At 46.9% G+C, this 23,211-nt stretch overlaps 1 protein-coding gene across 4 annotated transcripts in view; it reads left to right on the forward strand.

The window, feature by feature from the left end:
- ME3 (malic enzyme 3) overlaps positions 1-23,211 on the forward strand; it is a 177,806-nt gene that overhangs the window by 99,139 nt on the left and 55,456 nt on the right. For all 4 annotated transcript variants that reach the window (XM_008153624.3, XM_054725247.1, XM_054725246.1 and 1 more), the window contains one exon: positions 15,085-15,160. In XM_008153624.3, coding sequence (XP_008151846.1) covers positions 15,085-15,160 — 76 coding nt within the window. The remainder of the gene's footprint in view (positions 1-15,084; positions 15,161-23,211) is intronic.

The following is a 23,211-nucleotide window of genomic DNA, read 5'->3' on the forward strand; positions in this document are numbered from 1 at the left end:
TGGTTCTTATGAGATGGATGGAAGGAAGATGGATGGAAGGATTGGTCGATAGAAGAATAGGATCAATGGATAGGAGAAACTTGGAGACTTATTTTCCTGATGACTTCTAATAGAATCTTAGAGGTGCGAGCATCTATTATTCATGGCTACTTACTTAAAGACAAAGAGCTTTAACTCTGTAACTTTGTTTAAAATGCATTGTCTTAAAATTTTCAAATGGTAAAGTAAAAGTGGTTTGATTCCTTTAAGAATCTTCAGCAGGAAGACTTGATAGGACCTGGAACACAATAGACACTTAAAATGTGTTTCTGGAATGTGATTGTATTTAAAAGCTAGACTAGAGAATAAAAGTAATTGCAAAGTGTTCCCACATTACTGCAATAATTAAAGAACAGACTTCATCCATTATTTGCAAAATAATTTTATCCCCAATTCTAGTCCTGTCAGTTGGGAAGAACTCAATAGCTGGAGTGGAATGAAATCGTGACCTGCATTTCCAGAATCCTTGCTTCCAGAGGATTAAGAACAATGATGGGTCCTCATCACAATAAGATTCAATAGGTTGCTTTTGCCTGCTGGTGCAGGATGGACCCTGTGTGAGCCACTTGGTGCTTCTCATGTGCAGCCGAGGGGAGGGACATAGATGTAAAGTTGCCATGGTAACCTTTTTACTGATTGGAAGAATAAATGAAACTAGAATGAACCTCCTTGAATCATATGGGGAGGTGTGGGGGTAACCAGTAGTGAGGAACAGAGACATCCTCTCTCTAGACGAAGACGGTACAGGAAATTTGGATTCAAATAATAGCCGAACATAATCAGGTAAGGCGCTGCATAGAATAATTAAGATAAATAGGTAATGAAATTATTCTGATGATCAAATTGGGAGGTCAGTGTTTGAGAGTAAACCTCTACCTAGGCCAGTGGTTTTAAACTTTCCTAAGAGTCTACTTATTAAAAAGCACTAATTCCAGTTCCCTTTCCCAAGATTTGGATTCGTTGGGTCAGGAGTGGGGCCCAAGATTCTTCGTTTTAAAACTACCCACAACTTACTTTCCCGTGGGAAGTTTATGAACTACACTGGTCGCGCATGGACCATATTTTCATAAACTCTACTCCAGTAAGCACAGAGCATCAGAAATCAAACTCAAGCTGGAGCTGACTCAACTATTCTCACTTAATGGAAAAACTTAGGGGAAATAAAGGCCGTCTTCTACTGAGTCCTAGTTTAAAAAACAAAACAAAAAAACAGAGTTTAATTAGTTAGTGATTGATAACAGTTGAGTTTCCAAAACATGTTACTTTAGTTCATACACTGTACTTTCTTTTCATCTTACATTATTCCAAATGCCTTACTGATTGACAGAAACCAGCAGTCGTTCGCTTTGCTTGCTGGCCTTTCTCCACTTACCCACATGACAAACTCCCACTTTGCCCTTCACATCCAACCTACAGGTCTTCATCTCGTGCCACCTCCTCAGTCTCTGTCCTCCCTCCCCTACTTGCAGAGTATTTTGCTCCCTTGTCCAATGTCTGTCCTCAGTGGTCTCTGCTAATACTCGGATAGAATTTACTGCATAATAATCCAGTAGTTACACTCCGCTCTATTGGACTGGAAGCTTATCAGACAGCGTGTCTTTTCATCTTTGTATCTTTGTCCTTTCCTTTTCTTTCTTTCTTCTTCTTCTTTCTTTCTTATTTATTTATTTATTTATTTATTTTTGTTAATTCTCACCTGATGATATTTTTCCAATTGATTTTTAGAAAGAGTAGAAGTGGGGGAGAGACAGAGAAAGGAATATCAATGTGAGAGAGACACATTGATTGGTTGCCTTCTGTGCACACCCCAACCAGGTATGTGCCCTTGACTGTAATCAAACTTGGGATGCTTCAGTCCAAGGGCCAATGCTCTATCCACTGAGCAAAACCGGCTAGGGCCCTTTCCCTTTCTTTACTAGTATGGCATTTGCCAAATACCAGAATGAATGAATGAATTATCAGCTCCATAAGAGTGGAGATTTTTGTCTGTTCACTGAAATAAATATCCCAAGTGCCTAGATATGTGCCCATTACATAGAGGGGTCTAATAAATAATTATTCTGGAGTCAATAATTCATGAATGAGTGCTTTATATACATACTAGAGGCCCGGTGCATGTATTCGGGTGGGGTCCCTCAGCCTGGCCTGCGCCCTCTCGCAATCCAGGACCCCCTCAGGGGATGTTGGACTGCCGGACTGTACCCCCCCACACACAAGGAATGTAGCAGTGCTGAAGTGGCAGGGGCCAGGCACAGCTCTGCTGTCACTCATTCTGGCCCCGCTGCACCTGCTGCTGCCACCTGGTAGGGCTGCAGCTGTGTTCACCAACCGTGAGCCCAGCTTCTGGCTGAGTGGCGCTCCCCCTGTGGGAGCGCACTGACCACCAAGGAGCAGCTCCTGCATTGAGCATCTGCCCCCTGATGGTCAGTGCGTGTCATAGCGACCAGTCGTTCCAGTCGTTCCGTCGTAATGGTCGCTTAAGCTTTTATATATATAGAAGCTCATAGAAAAGAAATACCGGACCTGCTATGTTTCTCAGCATAACAATAAAAAATTTTCATGGTAGCATCCAAATTATGTCAGTCTCCTGAACAGATCAAGTCAACTTATTTTTTAGCTTTACTCATCACATTCTAATGGCAAGTCTGGGACATGAAGGATTCTTTGCGGTAGTTTACATGGAAAAATAGCTTTCATTTATTGAGCACTCACTACATGTGCCAGGCATTCTATTAATTGCTTTCCATACATCATCTCTTGTCACTTACAACTTCATTAGAAATGTTTTACTATTCCTATCTTACAGATGAGGAAACTGATGTTTAAATGTAGTCATTTGCCAAGGTCACTCAGCTACTAACCAGGAGACCTGAGGTCTGAGTCTAAGTCTGTCTGAGCCCCTGCTCTGGAGCTTCACAATAACACTGGTGTTTTTAATTGAATGGGGACTTATTTCTGACCAGAGAAGCACACATCTTTCCCAGTCACTTCAAAGCAAATACTTTCTTAGCCCTGAACAGTCTTGATCTTGATTTTTCTCAGATTTCTCCCTTTAAAGAAATACATAGTTTAGACCTAAACCCAGTCAAAATGACTAAGTCACATGTGCCCCAAACCCCTTGCTTAATTACACCTGATGAGTGGCCCTTTCAGACCTGTGGTTCTAGGCACTTAGCTGTCTCTTTCTTAACGTTTGCTCCCGGAGATCAGGGTCCCTAAAGTTTGCACACATGTTTTCCCAGTGAACTTTTGTCCTTTTTGAAAACTGCATTCTGTTCTCCTTTATTAAATTCCAGCTTTCGTGACTAATAGGCAGTGATAAGCTCCAGAAATGTTTATATGATAAATTAAAGTGGGCAGAGCTTTCCGCTTACAAATTGCTTCAAGATAGGACTCAGAGGCCTGCGTGACGAACTGTCTCATAAATGTTAGCATAAAATGCATGCAAGCTTCTACCATTTCAGCTTGGCCGTGGCGTAGGGGCCTATTGTTTCAGGGACTCTTGAGCTTCAGCCTATTTCTCAAAACTGAGGCTATGAGATTTATGAGTCAGTGGGAAAAAGTAGGTGTGACTACTTCTCAAACCTGCTTTGGAAAAACAAACAGGATGTGTTTCTCTCTCTATCTTGCATGTACCTGTAAACAAGCCACGTGGTGGCTGGGCCTCTGAGCCAGGGGTGTAGCGACTTCAGACTGTCAGGTTTGATGATTATTTCCTTTGGGTGTTTCAGAAGTTCGTGTTAGAACAGAGCCACGTTCCAAAATCCTTATTGCCCAGAGACCCAGATTAACAAGAGGCGCTCTAGACAGCAGGAAGGTGTTTGTTTATTTTATAAAGTGGAGGCATGTGTGGGTCTGGGCCGTGTTCACAGCCATAAAAGAACGTGAAGGGTGTTAAGTGTGACTTCTCAGGGAAAAGGGGGCTGAAAGCCTTGGTGATTATTATTTTTGGAGGAGTAAATATTTCAGTAGAAAAAGAAACTCCTTTTGTACCAACTCTCTCTGAGTTTTCTTGGCACATTTTAGTATGTTCAAGTAACAGCTGAAACCCTGTGCTAATGGGAAGCATCTGGGAGTTGCAAAATTAGAAATTGCAGATTCTGGAGCGATTTGCTGTTTGGACAGGGGTGTCAGTTTCAGCTGAAATTTCCCTCCATGGGGTCTTTTTTTCTTTTCTTGTGATTATAGATTGTTCAGTCAACTAATGATGTGATGGAGAAACAGGGTACCCTTGGTCAGCCTTTCCACATAAGCACACTTTTTTCACGAAAACTGCACTTTCCTCTTCAGCTATTTGTACGCCTTATCTAGATTCTTACCCAAGGAGAACAGATGGAAAAATTCCCCTGACCCTTGGAATTTGACTCAAACAATTTTCTCCTGCCAAAAAGTATCTCATAGTCAAAGACACTAAAGCAATATATGAGATTCACAAATTCCAGGAAGAAACAAATACTAAAGACAATTGGAAACCTATTCCAGTTTTCCTCTATGTTAATGGAAGCCTGTCTTCTAAAGGGATTCGTGTTTTACAAACATCTCCTAAAACGTCCACAAGAGAGACAGGACACTGGCTTCTGACCTGCCGCCTACACTAATTTTGTCACTTCCCGTCTCACTGGCATTGTTTCAACTCACCAAGACTTAGTACTCTCAGATATAAGTGAGAAGGATCCTTGCCTCCCAGACACATGGTGATGAGTGAATGGTGTAGCATTTGCAAATTTTCCCAATGGGAGCTGTTAGTCTCTTTGGGCTGCTATAACAAAATACCACAGACTAGATGGCTTATAAACAACAGAAATTTATTTCTCACAGTTCTGGAGGCTGGAAGTCTGAGGTCAGGGCACTGGCATGGTTGGGTGAGGGCTCTCTTCTGGATGGAAGACTTCTTGCTGCATCTTCACAGGACAGAAGGAGCTCTTATATACGGGCACTAATCCCATTTATGAGGGCCCCACCCTCATGACTTAATTACTTCCCAAAGGCCCTACCGCCAAATACTATTATACTGGGCATTAGGATTTCAACGTCTGAGTTGAGGAAAGGGGAGTAGTGAGGGATACATTCAAACTATAGCAAGAGCTAAATAAATGTTAGCTTCTTTCTTACTTACTTTTTATATATGACAACTGAGATAACAACAACATGATTTAACCTGAGGCCAAAGATCAGGCCCTCAAGGAGTCAAGACCAGGCCTGAGGTCTGTGGCCTCATACCTGGAAGGCTCCATTTCTTGTCTGGGTTCAACACCAGTTCTGCAGAGTTTGGCTCAGAGTGGTAGTAGACTGTTCCAAAAAGTCATGGAGAGCAAAAGACTATGGGTGATAGGAGCCACTTAACAGATGCTTTGTGTCATTAGTAGGATTAAAATTAATGACCACACAGGGAAATGATGCCACCAAAAAGATGAGCTTGACTTTCCATGTATCCACCCAATACATGTTTGCAGGATTGAATTTAATGGAGTGGCCCTGAAGATCAGAGAGTTTTTCAGAATGAAAAGGAAAACAAATAATTTTGTCAAGATAGAGGTGAACCTGAATAGGTAGTCACCCTACCTGTGAACCATGGCATGAAATTCTGGGTCTCATGGAGGGGATCTAGCATCCATTCCTATGACAAACATTTCGTAGGTTCCAACTTAAGATATATGGGAGGCCTCTTGGTGACTGACATTGTATTATTTTATTTAATGTTCATACCAACTTAGTGAGATGGATTTAATCATTAAATTAATTATTAAAGCTCCACTTTAGTATTAAGCAACCGAGCCTCAGTGAGGCTAAATAATTTGCCATGGTTGCACAGTGAATAAGGGTTAGACCTGAAATTTGAACCCAGGTCTGTCTAACTCTAGATTCATGCTCTTGCAGCTATTCCACAGATACCTATGGGTCTTGCTAGAATTATGTCATAGAATCATAAATTTTTAAGGTTATCTGTCTATATTTTTCTGATGAGGAAACAGGCTCAGAGAGGTCTGGTAACTTTCCCAAATCACAAAGCTAGGTATAGTATGGCAAAACTTCTACTGCCCTGGCCTAACTACTCTATTCCCACATTCAGGGAAGGAGAGGAAGGAATAGACCATTTATTCAGAAATCTTTTTCTGCAGTGGAGATGAGGTTTGTAGGGCTGTATTAGGGAATCCAGGGAAATCAATGGAAGTAGAGGATATGGCCGCTGCCCATCTGATGCTTCAAGTCTACTTGAGGGAAACCGTCCCACAGCAGCAAGAGGGAGGGAAAGTGGGAAGGGAGGGCCCAAAAGCCCTAGAATAGGCATTTCATGCCCAGCTTGTGCTCTCCCGCTCTGCCATTTATCCATCCTGGGCCTGCTTGTTCTGGGTTCTCCCCGTCTTCCAATAATGTCTCTGTTATGCCCAACTGTGCTGTATTTTTTCCTGCTCTGCCTAGATCAGAAAACCATACTGGATCAGAGGTTAAGTCTTGGTCATTCTGTTTCCCATGTGCCCAGCACAGTGCCTGGCACAGAGCAGGGTGCAAGAAGCCTGTGCAGGCTGCAGGGCAGTTGTTCACCTCAAACATGAGAAATCCAGGATGGCCAGCCCACTCAGAGGTCCACCCATAGTCACATGGGCAGACGTCACTGTCCACACCATTACCCCTCACTCCAGAGCCAGGAGAACTCCTCAGCACCTGTTATGTAGGAGGGTCAGACGGAAAGGGGCCTCCAAGGCTGGCAGGGAGGGGCACATACCCATTCTTTTGTAACATCGCACCTCAGGGGGAGACAGAGAGAGTGGAAACAGGATGGGCTGTCCGAGGCCCAGGAAATTAACTGTAGTTATTCAGTGGGTTCAAATAATCAAAGGTTCCTCAAGACAGAAAGCAATAGCAAAGAAGGACTGTGAGCCACCTGCCACTCACACGTTCCCCACTTTAGTCACACTCCCCCGAGGACTTTTCAGAGAACCAGGGAAGAAGGTGATTTTTAAGTTCCTCCAAGGCCTGGACAGTTACCTGTCTTCAGCCTGGCTCTGCCTCATCAGGTGCCAGCTGTGGAGGCCCTGGGACTTCTCACACCTACTCTCTCCTGCTGTGCTATCTAATCGGGGCTTTAAAAATAGCCTCTTGCAGGTTTTCAGAGGACAGGTTCCCTTTCTGCCAAAAATGTGTGGAATGGTGGTTTCCCGGCCACAATGAGTCTTTGTTTCAGAGTTGAAAGTGCACGTCTCTCCCCCTGCGCCCGGCCTCGGTGGCTTGCCTAATGTCACTGACCCTGTTTTAATTAAGTCCTCCTTTTGGTTGGACTTGGTGCCAAGAAGCCTAAATGAATGTTGTCTGTTTGTGAGAGGGGTGTTTTTTTGCAGTTCTATTTTAGGAAACGTCTAAGGGTCACTCCTCTGCAGGCTGAGATAAGGGTTAAGAGTCTTTTTCTCAAGAAATAACATTCTCCTAAGTGAACATTATCTCTGTTTGTCTTTCTCCCCCGTGTAACTGAAGTCTAAAATTCAAGAGGATTTTTCTGGCTCCTGATGGAAACCGGAGATAGCGATGTAATTTATGGGCCTTTGTTAGATGGAGGGAATGTCACCTGCGCTTGCCCTTATGAAATTCCAACAGGCGGAGATTTCAGAAATGGACAGAGAAGGAATTGTGATTGCCACTGCCCATAGCTACTGCGCAACCATTGGACAGCTGGTATATTAGCTTCGTGGGGCTGCTGAAACAAAACACCCCAACGTGGGTGAAATCTGTAGCAGAGAATCCCTCCTTGCCTCTTCTAGCATCCGTTTGCCGGCAGTCCTTGGTGTTCCTTGGCTTGTAGATGTATCGCTCCAGCCTCTGCCTCCATCACCACATGGCATCTTCTCCCCGGGTGTTTCTGTCTTCCCCTCTTCTTATAAGGACACCAGTCATATTGGATTAGGGCCCTTCCCAATGACCTCATCTTGACTCCATTACATCTGCAAAGACCCTATTTCCAAATAGTCACAGGCACCTGGCTTCAGGATTTTAATATACCTTTTAGAGGGACACAATTCAGCTCATCACAGTTGGCTTGGAATTGTTTTCTCACCCAGAAAATATATGGATACGCTGTCACTGCCTAGCATAAGTCACCAATATGAGCTACCACTTAGGGAGCGCTTACCTCATGCCAAGCACTGCTCCATGTTCCAGATACACATTATTTTATTCCATCCTCCCAGAGGCACCTGGAGGTAGGTATTAGTATATGCCCAGTTTACAACAGAAAAGGAAGGCCCAGGTCTGTCTCGTTTCAGCACCCATGTTCTGAACCACTCCGCATACCCAACACATACAGCGAGTGCCTGTTGTGTGCTTGGCCTTATGCTAGGCCCTGGGGTTACTGCAGTGAATAAGACAGCTGTCCTGCCCTCAGAGATCAAGTCTAGTGGGAGGAGATATGCATTAAAGACATAGTTTCCTAAGAACCAATTATTACCTCGCAATACCGTAGCTCCATTTCCACTCAGAGGTTCCTTTCCTCTGCTGCCATTGCCTGAGATCTGTTGCAGGAGCAATGACTGCTGAGACAAAAAGTAGTGAGAATACCCTCAAAGGAGGGCCCTCCCCTCTACTTTCCTTTTTCAAATATGTTTTTATTGATTTTTTTTTTTTTTTTTGAGAGAGAGAGAAACATTGATGAGAGAGAAGCATCAATCGTCTGCCTCCCATATGCCCCCTACTGGGGAATCAAGCCTGCAATCCAGGCATGTGCCCTGCCTGGGAATCGAACTGGCAACCTCTCAGTGCATGGGATGCCGCTCAACCACTGAGCCACACTGGCCAGGGCCCTCGCCTCTGCTTTAACCAGAGCTTCAGTATTTTGTTTTATATATATGGCATCTCAGGAAGATTTTGTTGAACAGAGTGACGAGGTTATGCTGAGGAACAAACAACCCTCAGATCTCAATGCTTAGAACAAAGGTTATTCCGTGCTTCCGCATCCTGTCCCTTGCGGGTCAGCGGGGAGGGGGAGGGGGGCTGTTCTCTGTGTCTTCCTCACTCTGGATCCCGGCTAAAGAAGTTGTCTTATCTCGAACTGTACAGGTTACGGTGGCAAGGGAAAAAGAAAAGACGGTGAATCACACGGTGGCCCTTAAATGCTTCCACCCGAAGGGTCACATCCACCTGTTCCAGGAGGAACAACCCATAAAAAACATGACTTTCTGGCCAAGCGAGTTAAGTACGTGAAAGAATAGAGTAGGTGCTTGGTGTGGTTGCTGTGAGGCATGAATCTGTGCCTTCTCTCTCCTGCACTCACCCCAGAGCTCCGTGCAGGAGGGGCCGCCCCACATCCTGACCACTCCTTCTCCGCTGTGGTCCATGGACCCAATGGCTGTGCATCAGCTCAGAAAGATCTGTGTTCTGTTTCTCGAAACTCAAGTAGCAAAGTCCAAACTTGAGAAAGACATAAATCAGGTGAGAGATTTATGTCCCCCAAAAAATTTCTCTGTAGGTTCTCTTTAAAAAGCAACCTCCCAGGTATACATACAATATAATTTTAGGTATGGATATTTTATTTATTCACAACTTTTCAGGAATATACTGTGTATTATTGAAAGCAGGGCATGTATTCATTTAAGCTCTGGATTCCATAGGGTGGCAGCTTGCCATGTTCGTTATATATACTCTTTTTCTTCCATCAAGTTCTAAAATTGTTTCCCTGAAGTAAACAGGAAAAACTTAGGGGAAGTCATCAGTAGCTAAAATTATTTTTGCCTTTTTCCTGTTCCAGTTAATAGCTATTAAGAGCGAGAGACTCCCACGAGTGCCCCTATCCCAGATGCCCATCTTCACAGCACCGGGAGCTGTGAGGGACGCTCTGTTCTAATCACTCAGAGGAGTCATTAGCCCTGACGGATGCTCTGGTTACGTTTGCTCACTGCAGGATGCTCAGCGCTCTGGGATCCCCGGGGCAGCCTTGAATTCACTCCAAAGCTGGAAGTGTTTCTCCGCCTCAGCGGAGCCAAGCCCAGGGCTTCCTGGAGCTTCCCACCTTCCTGCCTCCCTGTGCCCCAGAGCGGATAGCATCATACCAGCTGTCTGAGGCTTTGCCTCACAGGGCATCATTCATGCTGGGGGGTTGGCACCTTCTCAAGGAGAGAAGATTGAAACAGACCCAGCTGTTGACTACAGAGAGCTCCTTGACACCTAAAATACTCCCCCATGCATCCAGAAAGGGCCGTCAGGAAAACAGATGGAGATGCAGCCTCTCAGAGAGGCTGTAACACCTCCTCTCCAACGTACGGCTTTGGGCCAGGTTACGCAAATATTAAGATTCCCACGTCCCCTGAGCTTTACAGGGTACAGAGTTTTCATGAATCTGCCCTGATTGATCCTCAGAGTTGCTCCATAGTGGAGAAGGAGCCATTGTTCCCATTTTACTGACGAGAAACTAAGGCATGGAGAGGTGAAGTGTCTTGCCCCAAATCACATACTTAAAGAGGCCACGTTTCTGGGACCCAAGAGACCTGTGTTTGAATCTCACCTTTACCTTCACATCTCCACCACTTAATCTCTTCTATAGAACGATGGTGATGCCCACCTGATAGTGAAGTAATGTACACAAAGGGTCCCCAAAACAGAGACACTCAGAACAGCCTATTGGGTAGGTGGGTGGATTGGTGGATCAGTGGATGGGTAGGTGAATGAATGGGTGAGTGGGTGAATGACTAAATGAATAAAAAAGTAATGTAGGTAATGAATGAATATTGCCCTTTTGTGACTTACTTTCCCTCTCAGGTTGCCTTTGGTCTTACCCGCATTGAATATTAGCTCTTTCAGGGAACATGGAAAACTTTTTAATCCCAACTCTGCATCTCCAAAGTTGCCCCCACTCAGTGACCCACATAATGAAATATTTTCCACCAAACTTCATGACTGCCTTCCTGTTTCACAAAAAGTACATGTAACTGTCAAACAATGGCTCCTGACAACGATGCACATAGACTTGCTATGATTCTAGTTAAAATAGGAATTAATAATTAGCTACTAACATTTGCTGAGCACTCATCATGAGCCAGGTACCTCACTGGGCATCTTGCCAGCATTTTGCCTGGTGGTAAGACTCCAGAACCTGCACCCTTAACCACTACACCAACTCAGCAACACTAAAAGCTGCCATTCACCGAGTGCCAATAGACACCATAATCAACTCCTTAAATATGTATTGTCTCAGTGAATTCTTATAACAAAGGTGTCATGTTCTTCATTTTACAAATGAGGAACTGAAGCTTTAGGAAGGGGAATAACCTGTCCATAGCCACACAGCTAGTGAGAAGCAGAGGCAGGCTTTGGGCCCAGGTTTGTGGTTGCAAAGCACAGACATTTAACCCCAAGTCTGTGCTATCTTCCATCTGCCATTTCTCTAAAGCTTCACGTGAGTCGCTTGCAGCCTCATCGCTTTCCGTGCTTAGTATTGTTGGAAATCACTGGACAATCCCATTCCAGCCTCAGGAATTCCCACCGGTCTGAGGTCTCAGGGTGAGACTGAGCAGGTGCAGGTAGGAGCACCTCTCTGAGCACCTAGAGTTCTTCCTGAAGCCACTAAGGAGTGCAGAAGAATGTCAGCCTGTCTCACTGGACCAGAACCTCATGGAAGCAGAGATAAGCGCCAGCCCCCAACGCAGTGTCCCCTGAGTAAAAAGTGGCTAACCCGGGAAGCAGGTTGCTCGGGGCCTTTAAGAGGTTGTCTTTCCTGATAGTATCTTCTTTCTGAGCTGGTCTAGATGCAGTGCTGCCAGGGAATGGGCAGCTGGGCAAGAGAATCCTGCTGGAACCTGTAATCCATGTGTTTATCATCATAATCCCTCATAATCTGCACATTTTGCTGATCCCCAACATGCATCAAAGAGGCATCTGTTAGGTACATTTCACTCCCTCTAGCTTGTTTGTGGGGAACTAGAGAGAGCAGGCAGTCTGGGTCAGTGGAGAGAGCACTGGACTCAGGACCTTGGGTCAGGCAGATTCTGCTGCTTATGAGCTGTGTGACCTCGGACAGATCACTTCACCTCTCTGGATTTCAATGTTCTCATTTATGAAAGGAGGTCTTTGGACTAGATAGCTCAAAATCCCCACCCTGGGCAATGCTTTTGGGATCATTTGTAGCTGCAATTTAGATAATAGATGGAAAAGCACTTTGAGACGTGATTAAAATTTTAAGTGCACTTCAAAAGATGTTATTTTTGCAGCATAATCTCTGCAAAGCATAAAATTAATATGCAAAAAAAGAGGAAAAGGGTCTTTTGAAATTTAGTAGCTCAAATTAAGTGTAAAAAATATTTATCTTAAGCGTCCCTCCTCCCTCTCCTTATCTTTGACAAAGAGGGCCTATTTCAATGTACCAGATCATTTCTGTAATCACATTTTTCCTGTGTTTAGAATTAACCTCAGCGGGACTTTGCTTCTAAGTAGTGCCTGGATCTTACCCTTTAACCTGTGAGCTTTTTGCTAAGTGCCACTAAGCCTCTGCCTGGTAAGGGGGATGTTGAGGACCAGAGCTGTTTAGGTGAGGGACATTTCCAGATCAGGGCAGTGTTACCGGTAAGGGCTTCAGGAGGCTGGGAAGGTGTCATTGGGATTAATTAGTGTGGGTAAATGACTTCCCCAAGGTCACTCGGGTCATCAGTGAGCCTGGGGCTGGCACCCCTTCCTCCAGTTCAAAAGAGTTGGCTTCCTTGTTAGCATTGTTGTTCCATGTGACTAGCTCAGGACGACCTGGGGAAATTGCTTGTGGGTATTAGTGCCGCAGCTGTGGAAAATAGAAACTGGAGAAGATGGGGCCCCATCAAGAGCTCTGCAGGCTGTGCCTCAGAGACGCAGCTGGTGTGGAGGTAGAGAAGGTGGTTCTTTAAAAGGCTTATTAGCTCCATTGGCCATCTACCCTTCTGCTGCCACCAAGGCAAGTACCCTTATGTAAACTTCAGGAGGCTCACATTCCTGCTTTTCTCATCCAAGGCAGTCCTTGAAGTTCATGATTACCGACACAGTGTGATTTTCCCAATTCAAATTGCCTGGAGATGAGCCTTAGAAACAAGTTCCAAGAAACCAGCACAATGCTTAGTTTTTGTCTTGATTGTTACAACTAAATGCCTGGAGCTTGCTCGCAAACATTATGAGTAAATTAATTCAGACACCCACATTGCCCCCATCAGTGTGATGGAGAGAGGCCCACAATCCCCAAGGCTAAGGCTCTGAGGATTTCCCCCTCCCTGGCCTGTCCCACCTGCCTTCATATGCTCATTTCCCCATTCTAAGCCATGGCCACAGCCCAGCTCAGCACCACCCAGCCCAACACGATGATCCCTTGGGCATGATACTGCAGAGCACATGTGAAAGTGCCTTCCCTCCAACTTTATCCAACGCTTTCCGCCCTCATCCCTCAACCCTCACCCTCAACCATTAGTATCATAGTTCACTTCTCCACTTACTCAAAAATCAGGTATTGAGCATCTATTATTGACTAATCCTGTGAACAACAGCATGTAGACCTTGCCCCATAAAGTTTACAATATAATGAGTGGTGGGGGACTAGATATTGACCTAAAAGCCAGACTAATATATGTAGTCAGTTTGCGTATGTAGGGGTGGGGTACTTTAAGAATATGTAACAAGGAGCTTTAGCTTAAGTCATCAGAAGAATAAGTAGGAATTAACCAAAGAGTGAGGAAAGGCAGGGTGTGCCAGGCAGAGGGAACAGTATGTGAAGTGGCCCTGGGGTAAGAAAACCAAGGCACATGGAAGAATGGGAAGCAGGCCAGGATGGCTGATGACTGAGAATGAAGTAAGGATGAAGTGAAGAAGCTGACAAAGGCCAGACCACACAGTGCCTTGTAGGTAGGCCATGTTCAGGACTTTGGTATTTATTCCAAGAGCCATGAAAAGACACGAAGGATATGTAGCGGAAGGGATAACACAGTAAGACTGATTTCAAGAACATCACTCTTTCTACTGTATAGAAAACATACTGGAGACAGACAAGAGGGGATGTCACATAGTTATAGCACTTGGAGCAAGCGATATCAGGATCTAGGACTAGGGAGGTGTTCTGGATGAAAGAAGTGTATGAACGAGGAGCTACTTAGGAAGTAGAATTGAAGGACTTAGCAATGAGTCATATAAAAGAGAAGAGGGGTTTGGAATTGTTAAACTAGATGTATGCAGGTAATATTCACTGAGAAAGGAAATAGGCTCAGGTTGTCTTGGGTCTTTGTTTTGTCTTGTCTTTGAGTCATAACGGTAGAAGATTAGATCATGAATTTGGTTTCAGACGTGTTAAGTTTGAAGTGCCTGCAAGAAGGCACAAACTAGTTGCCATCCTCTGCACCACTCCCCCTCCCCACCCCTAATCCCAGGGCAGAAGACTCGGGTTCACATACATGGTCTAAACATTAAAAGTTCTAAGTCAAGCTAATAAACTGTTAAGTAAAATATGTCCCAGCCTCCTGCTTTTACAAATATACCTTCATGATGGTCTGGAAGACCAAGTTTAACTTTAGAATTCTCATACTCTAGTGCTACAGAGAAAACGGGCTCACAGCAGGCAGCCCACTCCTCTTCCCATCTCCAGCGCCATCTCCCACTGCAAGGGACCTCACACACATGTGTCTGGACACCCCAACACACATGTCCAAGGTCACAGCCCCGGGCCTAGGGGTTCACCCACTGCCGTGTAGTCTGTACTCAGAAGGAGGGACCCAGAGAAGAGACCCACACAGTCCCTGAAAGCAGCACTAAGGCCATTTGGGCAGAGAACTCTGGGGTGCTGTGTGCCTGGTCCAGAGGGAGGATGGGGGCGTACAGACTCTGGTGAGCACAGTTCCGGTGGGCACATCCCTCGGCCCATGGACTCCTTGCCCTGAAGAGGGGAGAAACTGGAAGAGGACCAGAGCAGGGCCCCCTAAACAGTTGGGGCTTTGGGCAGGGCACCCTCTTGCCCAGCCCTATGGGCAAAATTAAGTGACAGTGATCCAGAGTACTTGCAGTCTTTGCTATGTTCCCAGTCTGACTGCCTGGCTTCTCTGTGTGTCCGTGTTTTGTTTCTCCTAGTGGGCTGTTTATCACCATTCATGACAAGGGCCACCTTGCAACAATGCTGAACTCTTGGCCAGAAGACAATATTAAGGTATGATCCTGCTTTCTTTGCTGTTGCTCTATTGTTGGGTGAATCCTTTCAGCCTGGACCAGAGTCATTCCCGGCTACAAAATGAGCCATTACAACACTGAAGGCAAGACACTGCTCGCCTTTCCCAGGCCCAGACCACAGACCTGGCACAGCCCAGCATAAATGCACACAGAGCGGAGGCTTGCACTGACCAGGCACCCAGGTGAAACTGCCCTTTATTATTGCTTTAGTGTAGTATTAATATGTTATAATTATTAACAATATTAGTAGTAGCAGTAGTCGCAAGATGTGCTCAGCATGTATGGAGTACCTAGTGAGTACACAGTGCCAGTTGGAAAATCAGACATAGACCCTCTTCTCAAGCAGCTGACTTTTCATGAGGAAAATAAAACAGATGCAAAAAACACTAACAAGGTGGATTTGATTAGAAGCAAACAAGACACACAGAAAGAGCTGGGGGTGTTCAAAGAGGCAGAGATTACTTTTAGCTTGAAGGGAATCTAGGAAGACTTCATGGGAGAGGTGACATTAGAGCAGGGTCTTGAATTGAGGGGTAGCATTTGCACAGTTAGTGAGTCATTGGAGAGAGTAGGATGCAAGGTGAGGATATTTTGCAACAAAAGGAAAACCTTATGATGAACAAAACTTCACACCTGGTTGCAGACAGCGGTGGGCAGAGGGAGGATGTACATGCAGAGTAACAACACAACCTGCCATTTCTTCCTGGAATATCAATTTTACTCAAAAAATTATATAATAAACAGGATATAATATAGAATGCAAAATTTGTGTTAATTTAAAAAGATGAAACTTGCAGCTTTGTAGCCTCCTGTTGAGAGGCTCTGGCATCTAAGGTCATTGTCACTTTTACAAACAAAATGGGTGAAGCAAAAATGCAAAACATCTGCTGGCTGCTTGGTGAGGGCATTTCTGGCACAGGAGCTGGAGAGGGGCTGGAGCTGACTGAACTAGCCCAGTGTGAGCACCTCTCAGGGCCAACGCTGGCTCCATCCTGCCTCCAGTGTTTCCTCGCCAGCACCTCCCTCCCTCTGACCCTGCCAGTTCCCTGAGCCACCCCACCTCTCTCCACCAGGCCCCACATACAGCTTCCCTCTCCCTACCTCTCTTTGTGCCCCACCCTCTTTGGCCCTTTGGGGGACTGGTGGCATGAGTACCAGAGCAGGTAGGACAGGACCTTGGACTTCAGTCCCTCCCCCATGAAGAGCTCATTTCATCCCTCCGTCTGGCTGTGATCTCACCCTGTGCCGCTCCTTCCTGCTTATCTGCTTAGACTCCAGTTACACGCAGGCCTTGGCCCTGCAGGTTTTGGTCCCAGTCCCAGAAGAAGCAAGATTCCAGGGTGTGCCCAGGGTGAATCTATAATAAGGTCTTGAGGACCTTAAGGGAAGGCAGCTCGCTCAATGGGAAGTTAACTCCAGCCTGCCCTACAGGGACGTGCTGCTGAGGTCCTGCAAATAGTCTTTCCGCCTTCTGGACAGTCCACCATGGCGAAACCTTGGGCATAGCAGGCACTCAGTAGGTGCTTGCTGCGTTGAATGAACTCAGTTGACGGATTTGATGAGCATCTTTCATGTGCCAGGCACTGTGCCAGGAGAGGTGCAGTCTCCACTAGCACACACAGTGCCTTTGTGCCAGTGACAAGGGATTAGAGAGAGTGACAAAAAGACATCTCCCCTCAGCCAGTAAGAAAAGGGCGCTCCTTCCTCCAGGTTGGAACGGAGGCTCAGGTTCCAATTGCTCCTCCTGTCAGGGCACAGGTTCCAGAACTGCACCCAGGGCCCTGCTGTGAGGATGAAGAATGAGAAAAACACAGACTCTGGCCCCAAGTTCGTTCACTCCAGTTCAGAAATCAAGACATAAATTCAAACCAGAACCTTCGCCGCTAAATATTAGTTGGCTTCAACAGACATAGTTTGAGAACCTTGTAAGTTCTGAGTGCTAACTACTAGAGGGATGGAGACAGCAACTGTTGTGATTTTTAGACAAAGAGAAACTGGGGCTCTGGAGTCACTTAGGAAGAGGTGGGACTCGAACAGGCCTCAAATAAAGAGAGACACCCAGAGCCTCCAAGGAAAGTGTAAGTTACATGAGCAGATCTGGGCCAGTGCAATTTATTCTGTTGCAGTCAACAACCATTTAGTAAATATCTACTCAGTAAGAGTTCCCAGGGGATTCCGGGATGAAGATGTACAAGCCCAACCTCAAGGAGCTCCCAACCTAGGCAGAGAGACCTGGAAACAATTACAGTGACTGTGTCTATGCTACCCAAGAGAGGAGCCTGGGGACAAGGAGCAGACGGCGTGGCTGGCTGACCACTGGCCCTGTGGTGCCCCAGAGTGGATGAGTGAATGCCTGGGGGCCCCTCCTCCCCTCCATCCTTTATTCCCATCTCACTTTGGAGGAATTTCCAGGTCAGCCCCAGTAAATATGTGGAAGACTCAGCTCTGCCCTTGCAATCAGGCCTGGGTTCTCATCTACCTTCCACCTGCCTGCTGTGTGTGGGAGAACCTCTCTGGTCTTTGTTTTTGAATTGGGAGGATTAATTACAATAAAGTCTGTATGAGACTGAAGGGCATGTGGGTGGATGGTGCCATCGCTGGAGGAGGAGGAGGTGGCTTTGGCCCACACAGCAGTGCAGGGCAGAGACCAGAGGCTTAAGCACAGCCATGGAGGCGCCCCTTACCTGGGAATCACAGGCCACAGACAGGCAGCTGTCCGAATTTGGCCCCAGACAAGTGTGACTTGGCCCTCAGTGGGTTTTTTATTTTTACCTTGGAGGCAACATTCTAAAACCAGGAGACTTCATTTCAAAAACAAAACACTTGTATTTTTTTTGCTTCTATGGATAAGCCAGGAACTCTGAATATTGCACCTACAGTTTGGCATGTAAACAAGTTAATTAAGGCTGATTGGGCTGCTCCTAGCTTATCCCAATCCCTGCCCTGCCCTATCCACCAGCCTATTACTGGTGGGTCCTTCCTCTTTACCCAGGGCTGCTCTTTCCAAGGTTCAGAATGTTCCAAACTGCAGTCTTTCTTGTTAATTGGTGTGTTTTCTCCAGTTGCCTCAAAAAGAGGAGCTGAAGGTTTCTCTTACTTAGGTAGGGAATCTCTGCTTACTATACCTTTCGAGGAACTTTGGATCTGACGCCAATTCTGCCTTCGTTATTTCATTTCATTCCCACAGTCACTGTGGAGTAAGGAGTGCTTCTGAAAAGCCCTGATGGGGTCCTAAAGCATGGTAGGGTGTCTGCTCAGATGAGCAAGCTGAGGTTACGTGGTTTGCCCGCAGTCGCAGAGCCCCGCTGCCTAACAGAGGTTTTCAAGGCACAGGTATCCTTGGACCCTGGAGTTACTGACTACTTGGCTGGAGGAAGGGGTGATTTAGAGGAGCTTCTGAATTGGCTTGGAAGATAAAAGATGATTTTCAGTGGTTTCCCAGCCAGAAAGCAGATGTAAGAGAAGTAGGCTGCGAGGGAAGTGAGGCCACATCCCAGGGCAGGGGACATGAAGTTCTGTAGGCCTCTCTTGTTCAGGGAGGAGGAGGCGCGCTTGACCACCCAGAGCTGTCCAGCATAAATCACAAAGAGGGTTGAGAATTGCTCTTCCGACTCTTTCCCACAGCAGTCATTGCCCAAGCCAGGAGGAAGGCTCAGCTGAGAAGAGCCCTCCTCCCCAACAGCTTTCCCAAGCCCCCACATCTCTCCCTCCTCCCAGTCCCAGCAGCTTCCGGAAGGAGGTGCTGGGTAGTGTAGCCAAAGGAACATCCTTTGCCACTTGGCACCAGCCTCTGAGACATTTAAACTTGGACCAGATACAAGTACCAAATGCCCACCTATCCTGTATGGGCCGACCATGTGCTAAACCCCACTCTACTCAGTATCAGAAGTTGCATTTTCTGGGAAACAGTTTGAGATGGAAATTAGCATATTGGGAGCATATTAGGGAGTACTCACAGGATCAACACCTCTAGAAAGATAGGAGGCAGGGTAAAGCAGAGGGAGAAGGTAGGCTGAGTGAGGTGTTGAGGAAGACTCAGCCAAGCCCACGGGGAGGCTCTGAAGCTCAATGGCCCTTCAAGGTCATCCTGAGTTGGGGCAAGAGAGCAGGCCTTTATCCCTTGCATTCATCAGTCATTAGTTGCTGCTCTTGGAAGGAGGCATGACTTTGGTCAAGGTGGCTCTCTTCAGGAAAATCCCAAAGTGGGCTGACAGCTAAGGGTACAATAGGGAGATAACCCCTTTATTTCTGAAAGGGGCTGTCTATAACACATCACCATATCCATCCCATATGGCAGTGGTCGGCAAACTCATTAGTTAACAGAGCCAAATATCAACAGTACAACGATTGAAATTTCTTTTGAGAGCCAAATTTTTTAAACTTAAACTTCTTCTAACGCCACTTCTTCAAAATAGACTCGCCGAGGCTGTGGTATTTTGTGGAAGAGCCACACTAAAGGAGCCAAAGACCCGCATGTGGCTCGCGAGCTGCAGTTTGCCGACCACTGCCATATGGCATTCTGCTCAGGGCTTTACATAGATGAACTCACTGACTTCTTCTAATAACACTCTCAGAGGTAGGGATTATTATCATCCTCATTTTATAGACAGGGAAGCTGAGAGGTTAGATTCTTTGCTTGTGAAGAATGGAACCAAGATTTGAAACTCCATGGAAAGAGAGAAAAGAAGAGGAGGAGAAAAGGAAGAACGAGAAGGAGAGGGATGCACACCCAGTGCTGTGGGCAGCCCGAAACCATAGATACAAGTCCAAGGAAACCAGAGCCAGAGAAAGGAGTCTTGATCCCCAGGTTAGTCTGAGGTTAGCCCCATTGGGTGGAGGTCCAAGCTGGGTGGACAGAGGAAGAAGGTGGCACACCATGCCCCTGGTCATCTGAAATGCAGAGGAACTGTGAGTTATCAAAGCCATCCAAACAAGGAAACTGTGGTCCTGTACTTTACTGATGGTCATTGCTGGGCTCTAAAACCTCATGATGCTACTTGGGTTTGCCCTCAGCCTTTCGACCTCTACAGCACTAGTGGCCCCTGTGATGTCATGAAAAATAGGATGCAGCCTCTTCTCTCTGAACTTTTCATTTACACCAGGTCTGAGTTCAGTCCTACAGAGAAGACCCTTTGCTGTCTCTGGTAGCTCTATCACATTGTCCACCGTTTATTGAGTGCATATCACTTTGCAGAGACAAAGTCAAGTGCTGCAGAATCAAAGATGACAAGACCTGGTACTTGCTCAAAGAGCTTAGAGCTACTAAGAAAGACTAGGAAGCAACACTGGAAAGCAGCAGGTGCTGGGGAGGCAGGGGGAATGCTATGGGAATTCAGAGGAGGGAGTGATAACTTCCAGAAGGGAAGCTTCATGGAGGGAGGTGCCTTGAAACATAAAGGATGGTAGCATTTGGATCCAGGAGATACAGGGATTGAGAAGTAAAATGGCATGTACTCAAGAAAGTACAAACCTCTGCTGAAACCAGTTTGGCTCAGTGGATAGAGCATCAGCCTGCGGACTCAAGGGTCCCAGGTTCGATTCCGGTCAAGAGCATGTACCTTGGTTGCGGGCACATCCCCAGTAGCAGGTGTGCAAGAGGCAGCTGATCGATGTTTCTCTCTCATCGATGTTTCTAACTCTCTATCCCTCTCTCTTCCTCTCTGTAAAAAAATCAATAAAATATATTTTAAAAAAATAAGGTAGAAGAAAGTACAAACCTCATAAAAAGTAGGAAATATTTTAGTTTGGATAAAGTATGGAGTGGATAAAGGGAAAATTCAAAAAGCAGATTGGATGTAGACCATGGAAAGCCTTAAATGCAAGTCTAAGGTGTTTGAGTTGTATTTTATAGGCATCAGGAGCCACTGGAGGTTTGGGGGCAAGAAAGTGACAAACCTGGCTGTGCTTTGGAAAGATGGAATTAAATGGAATAGGGAGACTCTAAGAATATTGAGACCAGTCCAGAGACCACCAGTCAGGTGAGAGATGGATGGACTGACCCAAGGTAGGAGCAGTATGGATGAAGATCATGGACCAGATGAGAAAAATATAGAGCAGGTCAAAGCAGCAGAACTTGGTGACCAATTAGCGGTGGTTAACTAATGACAGAGAGGAGTCAGAGCAGACTGAGCCATTTTGAGCCTGGGAAATAGGGGTAACAGATGGGGGGAGGACAGCAGAAGTAAAAGGTTTTAAAGATATAAAAGGAAAAGCGAATTCCTTTGATTAAGGATTTGGGGAGTGTGGAGACTATTGGACATCCCAGTGTCAGTGTCCAGCAGACTGTTAGCTTAGAGATGACAAGTAGAAGCCACTGGAATGGGTGCAGAGTCAAGGTTGGAATGCTGTTGAGCTTCACATGGCCAGACTTATGCCAAGCTCTCCCTTTCATTTCTCTTTCATTTACTCATTTCACAGATATTGCATGTTTTTTTCTGTAGTAATACTAAACTAGAGAGAGATGAAACAATTTAGAATTCTAGTGTATAATCTTTGCCCCAATAATCATTATTATAATTCTAAGAGCAGCACCATTTACTGATCACTTACTTTATACAAGGCACCGGGTTAAAATAAGACATATTGAGAAACCAAGATGGCGCCATAGGTTAAACACCTAACCCGCAGCCGGGCACAACAATTTCAAAAATACAACTAGAGGTCAGAACGGTCATCGTCCAGAACCACAGGAAAGCTGGCGGACTGAAATGCCCACAGCTGGGGAGAAGGAGAAGGCCACGGGGACAGTCGGGGGAGCCGCAAAAGCCTGAGGTATGGAGAAACGGACGGAGACACGAGCACGCGCGCCTGCGGGGAGGATAGAGCCGGAGAGGAAGGGGCGGCTGACGGCCTGGCCGGCGTTCACTGGCAGGAAGGAGATAAAGGCTCCGGATTGCGCTGAGCGCCGGCTCCGACTGCACTGAACCCCGTTCCGGGCGAAACCCTGGGAAGCCAGGCGCAGGCTGGGGGAATGAATCTGGGCTGTGGGGCGCAGGCACAGAGGAGCGGCGGAAGGCAGAGCTCCAGAGGCGCGCGCAGGAAGGGGCGCAAAGGACGGACTGTTGCCTGCGCCACTGAACTGCCCTAGCGGGAAGGAGACAAGGGCTCCGGACCGTGCTGAATCCCAGTTCTGACTGCACTGAACCCCAGTTCCGGGCGAAACCCTGGGAAGCCAGGCACATGCTGGGGGAATGAATTTGGCCTGTGGGGCAGAGGCACAGAGGAGCGGCGGCTCCAGAGGCGCACACGGGAGGGCGCGCAGAGGAGGGACTGTTGCCTGTGCCACTGAATGGCCCTGCTGGGAAGGAGACAAAGGCGCCAGACTGCGCTGAGACCCAGTTCCAACTACATTGAAACCCAGTTCCAGGCAGCGGGCGAAACTCCAGGGCGCGTTTCTCTCAGAGGTGTTTGCAAGGAATACAGAGGGACACAGACACAGGAGCCTCATGTCTCCTGCACAGCAACTCTTCCTATATAGACAAAGAGGGTCCTCATGGACAATTGGCCTGGAGGACAATTCCTCCTAGTGACACCAACAACAATCAAGACTTAACTGTAGATACTCACTCAGTTTCGCAACTGCGCCGCCCCCGCAGGCCGCCCGGCCCGGGGCACTGGGGACGCCGCGGCGGCAGCGGCTTCCGGAGCCCGGCGGCCGCCCAGCGCCCATCCCCGCCGCGAGGCCCCCGCGCGCCTGGTTCCGCGGGCCGCGCGCCCCGCACAACGGACGGAGGCCCGGGCGCCCTCTCCGTGCACCTCCCGGCGCCACTAGACCTCAGTAGAGTTGACTGAATTCAAGGGATTAAGAAGAACAAATTGGGGAATTCGAAAAAGATGACGGCGGAGGTGAAGGCTGATGTGTTGCCTCACATGGCAGTTTCGGAAATACAACTGGAACATGGACTAGTGAGGGTGGCGACTGCTGCTCGCGTCTCCCCAGACCGGGCGGCTGCTCCTCTCAGTCAGCACCGCAGCCGGGGCCATGGGCTCGTGGGCGCCGCAGCAGCTGCTGTGGCGGCGGCTGCGGACTCG

The sequence above is a fragment of the Eptesicus fuscus genome, chromosome 13, assembly GCF_027574615.1.
Source record: "Eptesicus fuscus isolate TK198812 chromosome 13, DD_ASM_mEF_20220401, whole genome shotgun sequence".
Classification (NCBI taxonomy): domain Eukaryota; kingdom Metazoa; phylum Chordata; class Mammalia; order Chiroptera; family Vespertilionidae; genus Eptesicus; species Eptesicus fuscus.